The 19,277-nt window shown below is 41.1% G+C and overlaps 1 protein-coding gene across 9 annotated transcripts in view; it reads left to right on the forward strand.

Annotated features, from left to right (window-relative positions):
- ZMIZ1 (zinc finger MIZ-type containing 1) overlaps window positions 1-19,277 on the forward strand; it is a 478,186-nt gene that overhangs the window by 257,198 nt on the left and 201,711 nt on the right. For all 9 annotated transcript variants that reach the window (XM_074958674.1, XM_074958670.1, XM_074958666.1 and 6 more), the window contains one exon: window positions 13,317-13,427. In XM_074958674.1, coding sequence (XP_074814775.1) covers window positions 13,368-13,427 — 60 coding nt within the window. In that variant the 5' untranslated portion in view covers window positions 13,317-13,367. The remainder of the gene's footprint in view (window positions 1-13,316; window positions 13,428-19,277) is intronic.

The following is a 19,277-nucleotide window of genomic DNA, read 5'->3' on the forward strand; positions in this document are numbered from 1 at the left end:
GGCAGGCGTGGTCTGACCCAGGACAGTCAAGGGGGAGCTATTTCTCTTGCAGAAGTACCAGAGGATCCTAATTTCTATGCAGAACAGGCAGGATCTTGGACTTTGCCCTGTCCTAAATATTTTTTTTCAGAGGAATTATATCAGGGATGAACTTGCCCCTTAGTGTGCTTGAATGACAGCTGTGGAAAATGAAATATTTTATCCACAGAATAGGTATGGCTGTGACAGTGGCAGCCCAAGCATCCCTTGCACTGTTCTGATAGCGTGCCTCACTCCTGACCAGCAAGGGTCAACATTAAGGATGTTATTAGTTACTCTTCTTGCCCATTCAACCCTTGGGTTTTTGTTGTTGTTGTTGTTGTTGTTTTTTTTTTGGGGGGGGGGGGGTTGTGCAAAGGCTGTGAACAAGGCTGTCCGTTTCTGTCAATTGGGACTTTTGAGATGTGGCCACTTGGACCTGAGGAAATGGACCATGACCAAAGACCATTGTTTTCAAGGTCTTATTCCAAAAACTTTCACATGGTAAACTGCATGGACCTCTGTACCTGGGAAGGATGAAGGGTTAAGCTGAACATACAAGGTATCAAAACTGTAGGTCTAGGTACAGCGTTTCTCAAATGTGGCCACCAGGAGCTTTTTGCGCAGCGACAGCCTCCTTGCGGTCACTGGGAAGGCAAAGCAGTGTTAACAGATATACACTTTTCACAGAAACAGACTTATTAGCTAGCAAGTCTTTTAAAAAAAATACCAACCAAAAAAGCAAAAGAAACAACAACAAAAAGACAAGACCGTGCCAAGCAAATTATTTGTTTCTATTCTGTTTAGGTCTGGTAAAGACTAGATACAACTGTATATTATTTTTATTATTGAGTCTGCAATAAAAACCTACATAAATAAATTATGATGTGGACATGTATATGTCCATATTTATTTGTTTTTTCTAAAGTTAATTAAGTATTGGGAGGGGGGAGGGAGGGGAAGTTGGTGGCCACACTCTGAGGCCACCAAAAAATTTTGTGTGAGAACGCCTTCATGGTGTAGGAAGTGTAGATGTTTAATATCCTGTGCTTCGGTCATTATCAACAAGCACCACCCCAAATGCTAGAACTCCTAGTAAGCAGAGATAAATGTGGACTACAGAGAGGTTACGTTCCATAAATACTGGAAGGCAATGTCGAAAATGTAATTCAGCAGCCAGTGACTACTTTGTTTTTCTGGCTCAAAAAAAAAAAAAAATTGCTCAGCCATCTAATTTCTACCTTCTTCCTTCAGCTATGTTTAGCTTTTATGGGTTTTGCCCATCCCCCTGGAATTCACTGTTCTTCCATTCTGGGAAATTGGGTAAATCTTTACTTAAATTTCATCAGAACAGACCAGGATAATGGTAGATCAAGTTGTTAGCATCCATGTCCCACAGCAGCTATTCAGTTCTCTCTGTTCTCTAGAGGTTTTGTTAATTGCAGCAATGCTTTTCTTTTTTCTTCTTTTTTACCCCCGGTGGTTTTTTCTGAAAGAGTGAAGCAATCCCTGATGGCTAACCAGAAAGTATTGGTTTTGGGAGCAGTTTTTCAGTTCTCCTAGAATGAAAGAGCAACAGAATAAATTGTGTTGTGTTTATGGACCATAAAAGGAAATTGCTGGCTATTTTAATTAATTATATATTTTTCTGGGTTATGTTTAATTTTAGTGACCAAAAAAAAAAAAAAATGATCCAAATCTGTCCACATTTGTGTGTATGTGTGTGGGGTGGAATATGGTTTTGAAGAGAGAGATCAAGTACTCCGTACTGCTAATGGGTTCTGGGGAATACAAGAAAATGCCTGATGGTACAGTGTTGTTTTTAGTTTTTAACAAATGCTAACTTTCATGTCAACAAATGTTCCCTTCAAATTTTATGACGCAGCTTCCAAAACATGCCTAGTTACATTAAACAAACAAGAAGGCATTTCATGTCAGAGTGCAATCCTTCTCAGTTTTCATTCTTGGTGGACTTCAGATTTACCTTGCTAGGAGCGTTTCTGCTGGCTGGGCCTAGGAGGCTTTGACCTCTCTCTGCTTGATATCTTGTCGACTGTCTGGTCCAGCAGAGATATTATCAGAGTAGAGCAAACACAAAGCAGCATCTTCAGTTTCTGATAGGTAATTGTTAAATTGTTACTAACATTTGCTGCTAGTACTAACTCTTTTCCATCTTTCTGAAGTCCTCTCTGTGAAGCTTTTGGCGCTGCTGGTCACTCTGGTACCTAGAAAAGTATTTGCTTTTTTTGCTTCTGTTCTTGTTGCAAAACCCAGCATCTGTGAGCCTGTAGCCAAAGAGGACCTGGGTGAACCTGTCCAACCCAGTTGGGGTTTTATTTGTAATTTACTGGCCAGCAAGACAGCCTCTATAGCCACAGTGCCAAGGCACCGTACTGACATCTCTGGAGCTTGGGGCCCTTACCCACAGAACACGTACAGCACATGTGGCAGCAGCAGCAGAAGTTTCCCTGTGCCACTTCCAGTGTGCCTATGGTCCATCCTTACCTGCTGAGACCTGGGATTGGTCTCTGTAGTCACTCCATCCCGAATCGCACCACTGAGCCTACCAACGGGGGACCTCAGCTGTAGTGTTCAGACACTGAGCAGGCTGATCTCTGGAGAGAAAATGCAGCTCTATCACTAACGAGGTGGCTAGTCTGCTCAGTCCTGTCTTCTGCTTAGGGGTCTCGGAGGCCGCCGCTCTGTTGAGAAATCTGGGAGGCCATAGAATGGTAAAAACATTTAGTCATTACAGACCTAACTTCAGATCTGAACATCCAGTGAAGGGTGTCCTGTTCGGATACCAATCCCATTCCTTGCTCTCTTCCCCTCTTAAAGGGACCTATTGCCTCAAAAGACACTTCGTTCCAATGCATAGAAACGTCCACTTAATTTACGCAAAATAGCTTTCTTTCTTTCTTGGATATGGGACCATGGATTGGAGAAAGGGGAGTCCCGTCCCCTCTCATTTTAGGCATTTGCAAGTTTCCTGGGGAGTTTCTTTTGATGGTAGTGGTGTTAGCTGAGTGATCAGGGTCACTTGTTAGAGATGGCTCATTTGCTTGTAGCTGTCCCTGTGCAGATTAGCATTTCTTTCCTGCAAGCTACAGTATATTTAATAAACCACTGGATCAGTGGACTTTGCTGTGGAACTGTCAATGTTTGTGCTGGCTGATCTGTCTACATGGCAGTGTGCAAAGCCTCTGAGGATGCTACAGCAGGTCTGTCAGCTCTTGCTCCCTAGGAGCACACATTTAAGCATTTTTTCCTCTAATTTTGTCTTATTACTTCTTGCTGTTATAAACTGCAGTGTCTATCTTTCCCCCTACCTTCTCTAAATATAAGAAGCTTGACAGAGTTTTTGATGCTTGGGCTTAGGTGGAATGTAGGGAAACCAACCTTATAATATAAGCATGCAGCAGGGCGATTACTTGAAACTGGATTTGCACAGATACTGTATTTGGCCTGGGGAAACCAGTCATTTCAGCCAGTGGGCCAGAGGTGAGGGCCACTGGTGAAAGACCGTTCATGTGCTTTAAGTTTATTGTACTGGCCAATGATCAGTGTGTAGAGATTTAAAGAAGTGTTACACTTGGGTAGAGATGTGATACTGTTCTGTCCCTCTGATCCCACTCGTCTGTGGTTCCCCACCCCCCACAGGTCGGATCACAGTGCTGTGCGCTCCCCAGACAACCCTACCACCTTTGCTTTTGTAATCAGGCTGCAGATGTGCTTGATGATTGAATAATTTCTGTGCACCACCGCTCCTCCTCCCAGAGGGGTCCAGCAGGCTTGCTTATGCAAGCTGTCATGTCGTCGTCTTTTTTTTTCAAAAGCCTGTGTGGATTTGGTTTTGTGTGTGTCTGTGTACATGTCTGTATATAATAGACCATGTATATAAACATGTTCTGAAGCACATGGCTGTGGAGAAAGCTTTCTTAACCCAACATAACTGCCAGCGCTCACCGTTCAAACCACCATAAATTAAATAAATCCACTCCCACCCCTCACTGAAGCTGTGAGTATTGGCGGCATGCATGCACACAAACTCTCTCTCTCTTGCTTTCTCTCCCTCAAAGATGATAGAAAGTCTTTGGGGGATTATTGCACATTTATACAGCAACAATGGAAAGCAGTACTGCACAAATATCTATTCTTCCTCGCCCAGCATAACAAACGCTGCTTTGTCTCACATCTGGCCCTTTTTAATAGCTCAAAGCCAAAAGCAGTAGCTATTTAGCAGCTTATGGTAAATAAAGCTTTATTAAAACTACTTCCTTTTTCAAGTGTTTAATGACTAAATGGCCTTTCACCTGACATTTCATGCTTCTCATTTTTTGAAGTACTGATCTAGCAAGGGAAATAAAATAGTTGTCATGGATGGATATTAAACTTCTCGCAGTTTTATTCTCTAGATGAAAACAATGTTTAAGTGCATTTTTGAATTTTTTTTTGGAAAAGCAGATTTAAAAACAACGCTGTTTTAATGTTTTTGTGTGTATGTGTATGCACAAAGCATTATATGTTGTATCTTATTTTTAGGTGCCTATGCCCAAAGGTCGATATGTCATCATTTTTTTGTTATAATACCTAAGGATGTTAGCATAAGTACCTAAAAATGAAAGTAATATATAATCTGTGTGTATACGCCACCACCACTCCTCAACCCTGCCCCTCCACCCCCACACCTATAGTTCAGGACGTAACTTTGTTTTTAAATATGCTTTTCAATAAAGAAAAATGTTATAGTTTATTTAAAATGTTTATAATCTCGAGCATACATAAACCTACTATAAAATTTTATAGTTTATAAAATATTTAGTAGGACAAGTGGTTTCCTTCAGTTTCTTTCAGAAGGAAACAGAAATACCTTAGCACTCAAACAGTCCTACTTGGTCTGTAATTGGAAAGTATGTTTTGAGCCTATGGCGGGCATTATTTAATCCTGAGGCTTAAGAGTGATGGTTGTATTGGAGTAATACAGTGTTTAAAATGTTGAAAAATATTCTGTGATCTAACTATTGTAAAAGCTGGATAGCTTAGAATATGGTATCCAGGACCATTTTCAGTATTTAGCATGCCAGTGGTTTTCTGCCCTGTTCCCCCCTCCCTGAATTTTAGGGGAGCATATTGCTGTGAAAGGAAAGTGCAGTGGATATTTTTAAACCAATAAATAATTGGGTTTAGGATTCTTTTTTCCCCTTCTCCTATTTGTGTTGAATTGTTGTAACAAATTTATATTAAACGGTACGCGCTGTCAGAACCTGTTTGGTATTTAGTCTTGACATTAACGCATTTGATCAAACAGCAGTGTTCTCTCTCTGCATCTCCAAAGGCAGCCCTTTTTGAGAATAGCTGTCAGGGAGTATGACTGCAACTCCTTAGCTCTCTATTTGCAAGCTCTGGAGGTGTGAAAGATGGCAGCGAATGGGGAGATAGTTAATCAATAACCACAAGGTCAGACAGACAGTGTCAGTTTTAGTGCTCCCTGTTAGGAAGCAGCAGCAAAGGATTTGTAGGGGCTTGTAAAGGCTTAAAGAAACACAAGACTGCTGTGTGAGAAAGGAATGGAGCTCTCTCGGCTTTAGTAGAAAAGGGAGACATCTGCTGGTTTGTCTAGGAGGGGGGGAAATACGTGCAGTACTTTTGTTAATCAAAACAGACCTACAATCTCACTTCAACACAGCTAATCAACAGGAAGGTTATTTAAGTACTTTTAAATGAAATAATTTCATTTAGCATTGTTTTTCCTATTAATATAGATGTATACTACAAACCAACATATGTAGTAGCAATATAGGACATGTGTGCGTATAAAGTGAAAACAGTGCATGTCATTTCAAGGCATGTTTCAGTAAATAGAGTACCTTTATATTTGAACAGCAAATGTTGTGAAATCACGAATGGTGCTAAATCCTCCATGCTTACATCTTAATATGTAATGATCTTCCTTGGCCAAGTTTTTGTGCAGAAACTAAACTCCTTTTGTATAGGTGAAGCACTCAGTTGGCTGCTCTCCTGACAGAGATGGTATGTTAGGCAAATTAATTGTTTTTAACCCCCCTGATGTGTTAATGGTACAATACAAATGTCTCATCTTAATCATCTCTGTGTTAAACTTCAACACCATAGCTTGAGCCACTTCTTTGCTGAGACTTAATTGATTCATTAGCCAACGTAATCCCCTCCCATCCTGTTCATAGCCTGGTTTGTAGCCTGATCAAAGACACTTATTAGATTTAAAAAATTTCTTAGCCTTCTCTTATGACTCTCAGCATATTAGAGACATATAACAAATTATTCCATTGTATCTGATTGAATAAACAGCATCAGTAGTACATAGCAACAGCATTCACCAGCAGTTTGTGCTTCATCCAATGCTACCATCCGATACTGAGGGGAGACAGGGTTATTTTAAATGTATTGTAGAATCCTTGCTTTGGAAATTGTTTTCTTTCCCTTCCTCGCACCTCGTTAAGGTTAAAACAAAGAAATGAAGTACACCACACCAGTGTGATTTCTTTTCTCAATAAATTTCCCACTTCAGTAGACTGGTTCCAAGTGGCTCCAAGTCTGACCCTTTTATTGATAACAAACATATGATTTCCCAGATGGCGGCTGCTAGAGTGCATCTTCCTTATACCCTCAACTTGTAAAATTGAAACCAAGTATCTTGACCCACTGAGCTCTCACCTGACAACATCTTTAGGCCCTTGTTGTTTGCCCCACAGCAGTTATTTTCTCTCCCTTTTAGACACTAGCTGTTCTGAGCACATACATTGTGGTGGATGTTCCTTTACGTCTCGGAGAGCGGAAGGGATAAAAATCAATAGATGAGATGCAGTGAGTTAAGAGGAGTGCACTCCTACCAAACTTCTCCTTTATCTTGTTATCTATTTGTAACTCCATCTTTAATTCTTAAAACATTAACTTTAAATTCAGGTAATTACTTTTTGTTCGTGGGTATTACTCCACTCTACTTATTTATTTATTTACTTATATTTATGTTACCACTAATCTCTTGAGTCTAAAAATGCCATCTCATTTGTCAGTGACGTTCTAATCAACGGTTAGGTTAATTACATGAATTAAGTAATTAAATTACAAAATGGCGTATTATTTATTACCCATCATACATGCTGACACATTGTTTACTTTCGAGACAGGTTCCATTCTCTAGTTCTGCCTGTATGTTAAAGGATCTCCCATCTATTTGCCAAAACTAATCAGTTAGTAATTGTTTATAAATTGATCTCTTTGGTTTATATGCTGGGCCTATATGGTAATGGTAATGAGGGTAATGGTTTCCAGGCGGTGTGCGCAAGTATTATGTGAGCCTCTGTGGTCTAGAAATAAGGCAGAAACTCACTGAATAGGCTTTCTTGTGACATTCCCAGTTACTACTACTTCCATTGATCAGGCATAAGCAATTTCCTATGGTATTTCAGTACTACTTGCATCTCAAAACCAGAAAGTGGAGAGGTATGAAAGTGTGTATGGGCACAAGCACTGAGTGAAGAAGGGACCCAAATTTTGATAACCTCTCAAAAAGGTTGGACTCAGGTTTTAGCTGATGACTTGGGTCTGCTCTTATTTTATGCAATCCAGTTTGTCTACTCTTTATGGTGTCTGATACAGTAGTGTACATGTTGATAGCTGCTTTGTGTGTATGCGTAGAGCAAGGAATTTGGTCAGCAGCTTGAGTGCTCATGAAAGTGAGTGGTTAACAACATGTATTCGTGCCAGTTGTAAGGCAAAATCTGTGTCAACTTCCTCCCACCAATCTGCCGGTGAGCTTCATACCTGGGACCAGGAGACTCAGGAATTCTACTCTTACATGACATTGACTCTCCACATGGCAATGGGCTAGTCAATCAGCTCTGACTGTGTTTTGCCACCTGTAAAATATGGCTGACACGTACCTATCTTACAGGGGTATTGTGAGGTTTCATGGATGTAAAGTGCCAAATACAATATTTTTGAATCTACTTGGCACCCTAGTCATTCTAAAGGTCACCAGCCAGCAATTCTCAGTTATGTCACAAATGACATGCAATTTTGAAGTTTGAATCTGTTCTGTGATTGATTTAATAGTGGTTCATGTCATAACCTACCATATGAAGTATCAATGATAAAAAAAAGTCACGATTTTTTTCAAAACAATCATTCTTTTTCATTTTAAAAAATCTCAAATTTTTGAAATGTTGTTGAAATGTGTGACTTTTGAAATGTTTCAAACAGCTCTAAAACTGATTAAAAACTTAATTTTTTTTAATGATATGCTTTTTGAAAATATTTTTGATTGAAAATCAAACTTTTGACAAAAAATTAATTGAAAACTCAAAATGTGGGGAATATCAACCAATATAACGAACTAGAACAGCAAGATGTGAAATTCCCTTTTCCATTTTTTCTATTATCCACTACATAATCCCTACTTAAGAACATATTTCTAACTGTAGTTCACCAGAGAAAGATTCAATACATTTAAGGTTTAAAAAAAAATCATTGTCTAATAGGTCAATACATCTGTTCCTTTAAAAAAAAAACTTTCCCCCTTTTGAGGCATCATAAATATGTAAATGAGGTCTATTTAATTACTGCCTGGGGCTATAAACTCACATGCTTGTGGGGAGGGAAGGGAAGAATAATGTACATAATATTTTCTTTAAAAGAGAGCAGGTCTATGCCTCAGAAACACAACAGGAGAATACATTCTCTATGCACGGAACAATATTACCAAAGGGGAACAGGAACAATTCTTTTCATCCTTGTAGATGGAGTTAGCATGTAAAACAGTAGTAATTTATTTGCACGTGTGTGTGTGTGTGTGTGTGAGAGAGAGAGATTTTTTTGTTTTTTAAGGCACCAAGTAAGCTTCCTCTTCCCCACAGCTCTGTTGATGCCCTTTAATCCTGATCAGCAACCCCTGCTGCTATCCCTCTGAACAGAGGCTGGTTGTTGTGCCGAATCCTGCTGTGGTTTGCTAACGCTGATATACAAGAGACTAGAATGAGACCCAACAAAGTCATTTTCACTTGTGACCTGATACAGCACTTAACTAAATAATAGAAGGCTGGTCCCATTCCAGTCTGTTGAGTTTGCCCTTGCTTAAGCACTGTTATTTTCAAAGTAAGGTACAGTACTACGGCTAATCTTCAGTAGGGTTGCATCCTCATTCAAAGAGACATAAACTAAACCAGAAAAGAGCACTCTTATTCCAGAATGAGTGTGTCCACACACAGAGGTCTATTGGTATAACTATAGTAGTGTAATTATACTCGTATAGTCGTGCCTTTAATTTTCCGCATGTAGCCAGCCCTCAGTACCTTGGGAATTATTCAGCTTTCTTTTTTCTCTGTGCAATTTCATGTGCATATGGTATTCTTTACTTCCCATCCAAAACCATTAAGTGTTGGTATGGGCAATGAAACAGCTTCCATTTTACTCTGAGGTAGCTGCATGACTCTCATGGTTTATTTTTGCATGTTGTACAGCCCTGATTTTCCTAAAAGTTTCTGAGAAATTTACCGCTGTTGGGGAAGATGTGGTTTTGGACAAATGGGAGAGTAATGCATGGTTCAGGTAGCTGAGATCAACCGTCATTTACACGTGGTTAACTGGAAGTCAGATGATTGGAGGTGTATTATATACAGTTTATAAATCAATTTGTAAAATTCTTTGCAATCTTCTGGCATGAATGGTACTACATAAATGCAAGTCATTATCATTATCTCTATAGAATCCCCCTGCAGTCTCCCAGCCCCACATTGTACTGCCAACAGCACCACAGGAGTTTTCTGTTGTTATTAGCTGACAGCTTCAGTGCCTGGTACATGCAGCCTTGCAGGGGAATCATGTTTTCTGGAGGTATTGGGGATGTCCTTGAATCTGTTGCCTGGAGTAGAGTTGTTTTCTGAGATTGGATTCTTCAGGGTTCTATAGCTGTGAGAGGGTTAACTAAATAATGCCAAAAAGGGGCACTTATCTCTGTTCCAAAAGCAGCTTAAACACAGCATTGTGATTACTGGCTGGTTAAGAAAATTTCTACTGTTTTTGTTTTGTTTGTAAAGAGTTCTTTTCCTTCTGTCCCAATGAGCAATTAAAATGCAGATAATGTATTCCAGTTCTTAAGATGGATCGTTGCTGAAGTGGTGTCATGTCTGGGCTAGCTTATCTCATGATAAATACCTCTGCTGTCCACTGAAAGATTAAACGCCATGGCTACTGAGGTTGTTTTGGGGTCTTGTAAGTAGATAAGAATGTGTTACTCATTTTTAATAAAATATATGAATCTGCGTTTTCTAAAGGGTTCTTAGACAGTGCCTGCCATTGAGAAGGTGGCGCAGGCAAAGTCTAATAATGATACTTGTACATGAAACTGGCTTTACCATTCCATGAGTATTATAATTTATTGACAGGAGTGCTTTATTGAACCCTCTTGTGTCTGGAGTGTGGGGATGAGGTGCTTGAGCTGCTGTTGTAAGACCTCATTTAGCTGTCTAGCAGAAAAGATTTCTCTCCCGGAGTCTAATCCGGCAGGAGCCATGAGAGAACGTTATCAGTTAGGTACAGAAATCTCAGACGGCTAGGGTGCGTGGGACACACACGGATGCCATGGTCTGGAATCCATCGTGCTGTGACAGTGATGCATTCAGCATCTCCATCCAGGGGAGCACAATTCCCTTTCTGGGGGCTGGGCATTCACACTGCAGACTTTTAGAGGTGGTCTAATTGTAGGGCTTTAAAGTGATGTGAGGTGGGAGTGGGGAAGGGTTTTAGCTTCCCTAGGAGAACAAGCATCAGAAAAATCCACCCTCTCTTTCATTTGTGTGTGGAGAGCGAGAAGACTTTCAGGGACAGAGCTATGATAAACAAAACAAACTGCTAGGTGTGATAGGAATGAAACTAGAATTCACAATGGCAAACATTGGAGTGCAAACTTGGAATCCTGTTGTGCCAGTATAAAGTTTGCACTCATGTAAATATGCCATGAGAATGTGTTGTGCAGAATCTGTCCTTCCCCTCTCATAGAATCATGGAAGATTAGGGTTGGAAGATATCTCAGGGGGTCATCTAGTCCAACCCCCTGCACAAAGCAGGACCAACACCAACTAAATCATCCCAGCCAGGACTTTGTCAAGCCAGGCCCTAAAAATCTCTATGGATGGAGATTCCACCATCTCCCTAGGTAACCCATTCCAGTGCTTCACCACCCTCCTCGTGAAATTGTGTTTTCTAATATCCAATATCCTAATATTCCTCTCTCTCCCAACCCCCCGCCCCAGTCATTGGGTGTGAGAAAGCAGCCTCTTACAGTGTTCTTCCAAGCTGGCTATCACAGTGTTGCAAGGACAGAGAAATCAATATGGGCAAAGACCAGTTTTGTGACACAGTATTCACTCCGTGTCCGCTCAGAGTGTCATGAAAGGGGTTAGGAGAAAGGGGGGGGGGGGGTGGCCTGGCTGGCTGGCTCATCACCCTTGCCTGAGAAAGGAGTATTAGAAAAAAGCCTTTAAAACTGTTAAGCCTGTTACTTACAATTATACATAGCTAGAGCCTTGTTACAGTTCTGCTTTTAAACAAATTGCAGTGTGTAGCAGTTGATATTGTGAATTATGGACAGAAATTGCTGGTTGGAATCCAAGTTTCCGTCTTTCCAAGCAACTGCTCTGCCACTAAAGTAAAAGAACAGATAAAGCCAAGAGGGACTCTGTTAAACTCAATCCACAGACAGTGCGTATGGACTGTGGGGCTCAGTGGGTTACCTTTGTTTGTACTGCATTCCAGTTGGCCTAGATGCCAAGCCTAGTGTTGACTACAGTAGTTGAAAGGCCAGAGCAAAATCCCAAGTGGATATTTATCCCTGTCTCTAAAATGGATGGAGCCATAAGTGGCATAGCTTTTAGCTGTGGGATGGGTTGAGGCAGAGATAAGAAGGATTTAGAAAATAGAATCCAGAATGAGATGCAGAGGTTACTTGCTAACCCAGTACCTTCCATGTCCCTAGCATGGTCACTGATCTTAATTCTTTACTTGCATTTCACCACCACTGAAAAACAATTCTGTGCTGATATATTCATTATTTTGACCAGAGATGCTAATGTGCAAGTGCAGGGTAGCATGAAGCCTGACTCTGAAAAGGGGTTAACAAACCGATTTAACTCTGGCTTCTCTTGATAGCTGCCTACATTCGCAAACATAGCTCAACATGCTGAGTGTTAATAGTGGGGCCAACAGATCGCAGTTTTGCTGTTTATATCATCATAATTCCTTGGTGGTGTTTCTCATGTGATGATTTCCTCGTGCTATACCCACGCAAATCAAAATTCTCAACACCTCTTTGAGATGGGAGTATGCTGCTCATTTTCCAGATGCATAAAATGAGGCTCAGAGAGTTTGTGGCTTCCCTAAGGTTACATAGCAAGTCAGAAGCAAAGCTGGGGATAAAAACAGAAGCAAAGATTTTTCAAAAGCAACTAGTAGTTTTTGTGGCTTAAAGAGAGACATCTTAAAGGATCCAGATTTTTAGAGGGTGTCTGTTGCTCAGCACTTTTGAAAATCAGACTCCTTTAAGGTATGTCAAGATGGACACCCAAAATCACTAGTCACTTTTGAAAATCTTGCCTGAGTCCTGAATCCCAGTCCTGTGCTCACTGCCACCACAGCTCCTTCCGGAATCATTTTTAAATGATGTTTTATATCAAGGCATTCTTTCTTACTGAAAGTACCGAGATCCAAAGCTTTCCTAACAAATACTTAGGCAAGTATATCTAGGCTCAGTTGTGTAATCCCAGTCCTTATTTGCTGGCCATGTAATAGTACAGTGCATCCAAAATACTTGTGAGAGCGAGAGGTATTTTTTCCCATAGAAAGAGGAGGGCAAATCCTTTATGTCCATGTCTTCATAAAATCCAGACTTCTTGGACGTTGCCAGCAGTTTTGCTGTTTCATTTTAGTGGCATTTGGTGAAGTAGTTCTGTAGTTCTTTGTGTAAAAGGAACCTTTGTCATTGACTTCACAAAAGCTCCCAGTGGAGTTTGCTTCACCTAGCTAGGTGTCATCATGTGACTTTGGAATGTCATTGTTGAATTTAAAATACAGAGCCTCTGCCTGTGCATACCTTGTGGGCCCCCTGACAGAGCTCCCTTTCCCAAACCAGAAGAGAAAAAAAAATCATCCCCAGGAAGGAAGGATAAACCCCGTGATGTGTAACATCCATGGTCTCTCTGTCAGTAGAGTTGGCAGAAGTGCATGAACTTTGTTCAGTGATCTTTCCTCTTCTTTTTATCTTGCAGATTGAGGGATTTTAATGGCTTTCAGGTAGAAGCCAAGTGGAGACAATCAAAATGAATTCTATGGACAGGCACATACAGCAGACCAATGACCGGCTGCAGTGCATAAAACAGGTAAGCTGAAACTGGAGACCACTACTATGAGTAAAGCTAGAGCAGCCACGGCATTGCATTGCCTGGCATGGCACATAGCTGCTTTTGGAGCCTGTATAATGATCATCCTCTTTATCTTTTTGTAAGGGGTGTGGAGGGAACCTTCTAATCTGGCTGAGTAGACAAACGTCTCCTGCAAGGATCGCCACAGAACAAAACCTTTCAAATTCCCCATTCCAGAGAGTCGTCTGCTTGGGTTAATCAGTTTGCTCCCCAGAAGCAGAGAGTGGTGAACAAACCAAATGAATGAGTTCATAGTCAGTTGATGTTTGTTCTTAATGTGTGGTTTTTAAATATGTTTCTGGCTAAATAACTAAGCTGAGGTTTAGGGACTGAAGACTGGGGCAAAATTTTCATAAGCATCTAAGCCCCATGTTCAGAAATGACGTAGGCACTTAGGAGCCTAAGTTTCATTGAAAGTCTATAGGACTTAGGCTCACTCCCATTGATTTCAGCAGGAACTAGTTGCTTTGAGGATCTGGGCCCTAAATACCTAAATCACTTTTGAAAATGGAATTTAGGCTCCAGAATTCCTTTGGGGCTTTTTAAAATGTTACCCTCTCTGAATTACTGGGGGAGGAAAGAAGTAGTTCCAAATGCTTGTCTAATTGATGGCAGAAGAAGCTGACACCATCTCTGCCTGCTCACTCCTCCTTGTGAGCTGTGCTGCCTGACTCCCGCCCTCCAGCTGCATACTTTCTCTGACAGGAATCTGTCGCTGTGGGTGGGTGATGGTGGGGGTGCAGTTTCTCAATTTGAGATGACGCTAAAGGTTGCTGTATTTTATTTCCAACCAATTTGAATAGGGACCCCCACGCCCACCCCACCATGTGGCCTTTTAAAAATGTATTCGGGAGATCTCTTAACCCAAATGGATCCCACGAGATAAACTCTAAAATATCACTCATTAGAGCTGGATGAAATGTTCTGAATTTTTGTTTCAGTGAAATTTCAAATTACAACCAAAAAAAGGGGACACATTTTTCATAACACTTTCCACAATTTCCCCCCTTTTTTACCAGTTCACCTCTCATAATACTTCCTGAACAATTGTCACCATGATGATCCAGAGGCCAGTATAGATTATTTGCTTCCATTTTTTTAATTTCTGCAGGGCAGGGTCGGTCTTTATTATATGTTTATACAGTACCAACATGATGGGGTTCTAGCCTCTAGGTACTGCTGTGATACAAATAATAAATAATTCTAGTAGGATCCCCGGTTAATGTGTGTGTTAACTATGTATGAAATCTTACCCTCATAGCATAAAAATCTCTCTCTGTTAAAAACATTCTTCATGCTGTGGTCCTCTCTCCCCTCATAACTTTCTTTTGCACGGTGGAGTGAGAATTTAGTACCCTAACTTAAATCCTCATTTGAAGCTCAGATTAAAGTAAGAACAAGTGGTGGTATATTGGCTACACCTAGACTTCTGAAACATCGTCTTCTATTGCTTTTATCTGCTTCCTTGCTCTTAGCTTTAGAAATAGCCACCATTGTATAGCATCACACTGTGCAGCACTATCTGGCATGTGGCTGTTAGCCGAGGATTATGTTTTCTAAGTTAAAGGATATTTTTTTCATACAAATCAATTATTTTAAAGCAGCTGGAGGCGTTGGTTCTGAAAGTTTTTGTTTATTTTCTAGTCTGGTTTTACTGACGTGGGGAGCTGAAAACAGCTGGTTTTGGGAAGGTTAGAAGATTGTCTAAAACAGCTGATATCCCCCCCGTGCTTCCCCCCCCCGCCCACAATTTTTAATAAACGCAGATGCTGGGACAAATCCGATGAGTCTGGTTCATGGACTTCAGTTGGTCCAAATCCAGTCCTAGTCAAGGGACCTGAAAGTTATCTCATGGCTGTACAGAGGCCCAAGTGAAATTAAGTTGTGGGGCCTCAGCCCCGCTCCTTGGGGATAAGTATCCACATCCCCCAAATCAATCTTGTTTGGCGCTAATTGGCCTGCTTCCTGACAGTCCCAACCGAGAGGCCAAGAGCAGGTGGAGCATGGGGAGCAACCTTGCTTTCCCAGCCCTAGAAGCAGACCTCCAGGTCAGGCTGAGACAGATGGGGCTGGATGGAAGATGCTGTTCTCTGTGTATTCCATGGGTAAATGAAGGGTCTCTTTCTCCAGAGGCGCCAGAATTCACATATATTTTTTGCAATAATCCAAGGCAAAACACAATGAAGCTTTTTCAGAAGAACAGTTTTTGGCTCCATAGTGGATAATTTGTCAGTTAAACCACTAATACTGCACCCAAACACTGCTGCTTTGAATTAGTTACCTAACCTGTGTTTCTATGAAACAATTTAGTGACCGGAAAGAGGAGGAAGGAAGGAAAGCCAATTACCTTCCCGGCATTCATAGGACGTTCCCAATTGTGTGTGGAAGGGAGGCTGTCTGGAAGATGAGTTAACAGGAGACTTTGTGTTCCATTTGTGTAGGTTAGGGAATGGTGCCACAACCCAGCAAACACAGTGATTTTTGTTCTGCCAGACACCAGGAGGATAAGTGGCGACCCTGGCAAGTGAGAATGCCCCACCACCTCCTACAGAGGAGGAAGTAGAAGAGTTCTGGCTATCTAAATTTGAAAATGGTTGCTTTTTTACCCTCACCCACTAACAACAGTAGCCTGGCAAGCCAGCAGCTGGATGCAGAGAATGCACACCGAGTTTAGTTCCTCAGCATAAGCTTCTTTGGTTTGGGCTTTTTTTATATAGACTAATGTACTTTTTTCCGTGAAAAGGTTAGCCTATAAATAGCCCCTTAGTTTTTCACAGTTTTAGTAATGGCAATTTTAAAATCCTATACAATGTCTTTTTATAACAGTGGGAAAAGATCACATAAACTGACCCTGCCCTACTGCCTCAATGCTGGGAATCTTTGGCCCATGCATTTGTAAATGCCCTCCTGGTATCAAGAGTCCTTGCTTCAGAATGTTAACTGGGTTTGCCCGTCGGTTGGCCCAGATCCCCAGATGGTATAAATCTGTGGAGCTATGTTGCTTTACAGCAGCTAAGGGTCGGGCCCCTTGCTCTTACTCACATACAGCTTCCTTGATGTGGGGAGCCTGATAATACTTTGTGCTATGTATTGACAGTTGGGAATCATGCCTGTGTCAGACATCCTTCCCTACCTTATCTACTCCACTCCACCCCCACCACCTAGTAAACAAAAAGTAACATTGCCCTTCCCTCCTAGAAAGATGTGTGCTTTGTGAGATTGTTAACACATCAGGAGCACGAAAGGCAATGCCAAAAAAAAAAACCCACCACCCCATCAAAAATCTTTCCTTGGCGTCCAGTGTCTACACATTTTATAACCTTTCTAGCAGCTATTGGCCCATGCAACCAGACTGAGAACTGTCTGCTGCACTCCCTGCCCCTCACCCCAACCCCTGAGAAACACTACAAATGGTAATCCCTATACCTCTTTAACTGGATCGGGTTACAACAGAGGGTCAGCGCAGGTTTCTTTCTTCCCAGTCTCTGAGACTCAGACAATATCCTTTTCTGACTCCATTGACTCCTGTTTCAGGATCAAAGTTGTGATTTTTCTCCTTATTTTTTTGCGTTTTAAAAAAGGAAACAAAAACCTGTATATTGATCCGTTAGCGAGGAAATGAGGTGTATTAGTAACAAAAATGTTTCAGAGTAGATAAAACAGGACAAACAGGAGACAAGGAAATATATTAGCTCTTTAAAAAAATTACCAGCCTTCTGTGAAACTGTAACAGCTTGTGTGGTCTCTCAGTGTGAATACTACAGCATACATGGGAGTATGTTCTCTAAAATCAAGGGTACATTTTTTTCAGTGTTCAGTAGAAAAACTTAAGTGATATTCTTCCCTAGGTATGTACAATTAGTTCACCATGTCACAAAGGAGAATTGTGGGTGAACTGAGGGGGCGGGGTGGGTGGGTGCGGAATAAACCATAGTTACATTTTTACATGTTTGTTTAAGCGAAATGCTCATCAAAAGTGCAGGACTGATAGCCCCTGCAAACTGAAGTGCTCTGTTTATTCACAGAACACTTACAGCACAGACAGATCCCCCACACCATCTGGCTAATATAGCTTAGCCCAGGGTTTCTCAAACTGGGGTGTGGACCTCTGGAGGTCTGCAAGGGTACTCCAGGGAGTCAGTGAGTCATATCTGAGGTCTCTGGCCGCACTGATCAACTTCTCCGTCTCCCTCCCAGTGGGGTGGAGTGGGGCCTTGGGTGAAGGGGCTGAGCGGGGGAGACTTGGGGGGGAGCCAAAAATTTTTAAATCAAAATGGGGATCCTTGGGTTGCTAAAGTTTGAGAACCACTGGTCTGACCGGCCCACGCAGGGGTGAGAGGGTAGTTTAGTCTCCATGCTCCCCTTCAGTCCTCTGCTGGGACAGCCCAATGAGTGCTCAACACTGTGGTGTATTTTGGGAGGCAACCCAATAGCCTTATTCACACTGGTAACTTTCAGTAACTGCCAAACAACTGGGTTGGATATGAGCTAGCCACTAGGAGAATAATAATAATAATAAAAGACTGACTGTATATCCCATGACCAGTACCCCCAACAATCCTGTCATCCCCATTGTAGTATTTGCTTTTTTATTCATTCCTCATAATACCCTTGTGATACTTCAGCCAAGTAAATAATGACTTGAGTCATACCATCCATTATTTTTCTTATGCAGTACGAGCAAATTCCAGGCCTCCTGCAAAGTCTTTGGATTGGACCCCTGTAACCTTAAAAATATCTAGATCCAAAACGTAAAGCTGCCCCAACCCTGAGACGTCCTGGCTGCTGTCTACTGCTTTCTGAACTGGCTCTGTGTGCATATAGCTTTTTATGGCTTTTGTGAAATTCTTGAAGTGAGGAAGGTCAGAAAATCTTTCCATGTAAAAATTACAAGGAAATCACCCCTTTCAAAATACACCTGATATCTTGATACTGGATTGAGGGTTGCCTTCATGATGCATGTTAAAGTTGTGTTGAAATAGCCACGTTTATTTCCAGTAATAGGTTAAAGGAAGTATCTGGAGGTTCTCTGGTATCTGGAGTATTTTGCTGTGGTGGGAGTGGAGAGTGCTGTTTCCGCTGCATGTGTCATGTTACATCAGGGTGCACTGAGCAATATCACATCAAGCGATGCTCTGTCACTCGTTGAACCCAACCTAATGGGAAGCACACATCATATTGCTGATTTCTAGAAGCAGATTAGCATTTCTTCCCCTTCTCTTCAAAGAAGGAGCTTGCTGAATTGCTGTGGTTTGAATGCTTTTTATTGCCTAGCTGGCCATTCAGCAGATGTATGCTAAAAAGTCTAATTGTATGCGTTTGTGTTGCTTCTTTCTTTCTGCACTTGCAAACTAACCTTGGAACCAGACTTTTTCTTTTTCTGCTTTCAGTGCTTGGATTTTTTTGTAGCTTGCCATTTGGTGGAAAGTTGGATTCTTCACATATTTGCATAATTTCTGTTAGCATGAAAATCCTGAAACCATTTGAAAAAAAATCTTCCTACTTTCCAAAATCTCTTGTTGGAGATTAATGTCGGTGTTCCCAACTCATAAGCATAAAAGCACTACACTATTAATGTATTTTGTTAATAGTGTTTAATATGGACTGGTGTGGGTTAATGGTGTAAAGATACTTGAAAGATACTTGAAAAGATAAAGATACTTGAAAGTTGCATAATTCACTAATTTTAAAAATTAATGGCATTTTGCCATAGAGAATATTTGGGCAGAAACACCTTCTTATTAGTTGTTGTAGTTCCATGTAGCTACTGCTGTTTTTAATACTGAATTATCCAATAGCTTATGCCAA

This window comes from Natator depressus, chromosome 7, assembly GCF_965152275.1.
Source record: "Natator depressus isolate rNatDep1 chromosome 7, rNatDep2.hap1, whole genome shotgun sequence".
Classification (NCBI taxonomy): domain Eukaryota; kingdom Metazoa; phylum Chordata; order Testudines; family Cheloniidae; genus Natator; species Natator depressus.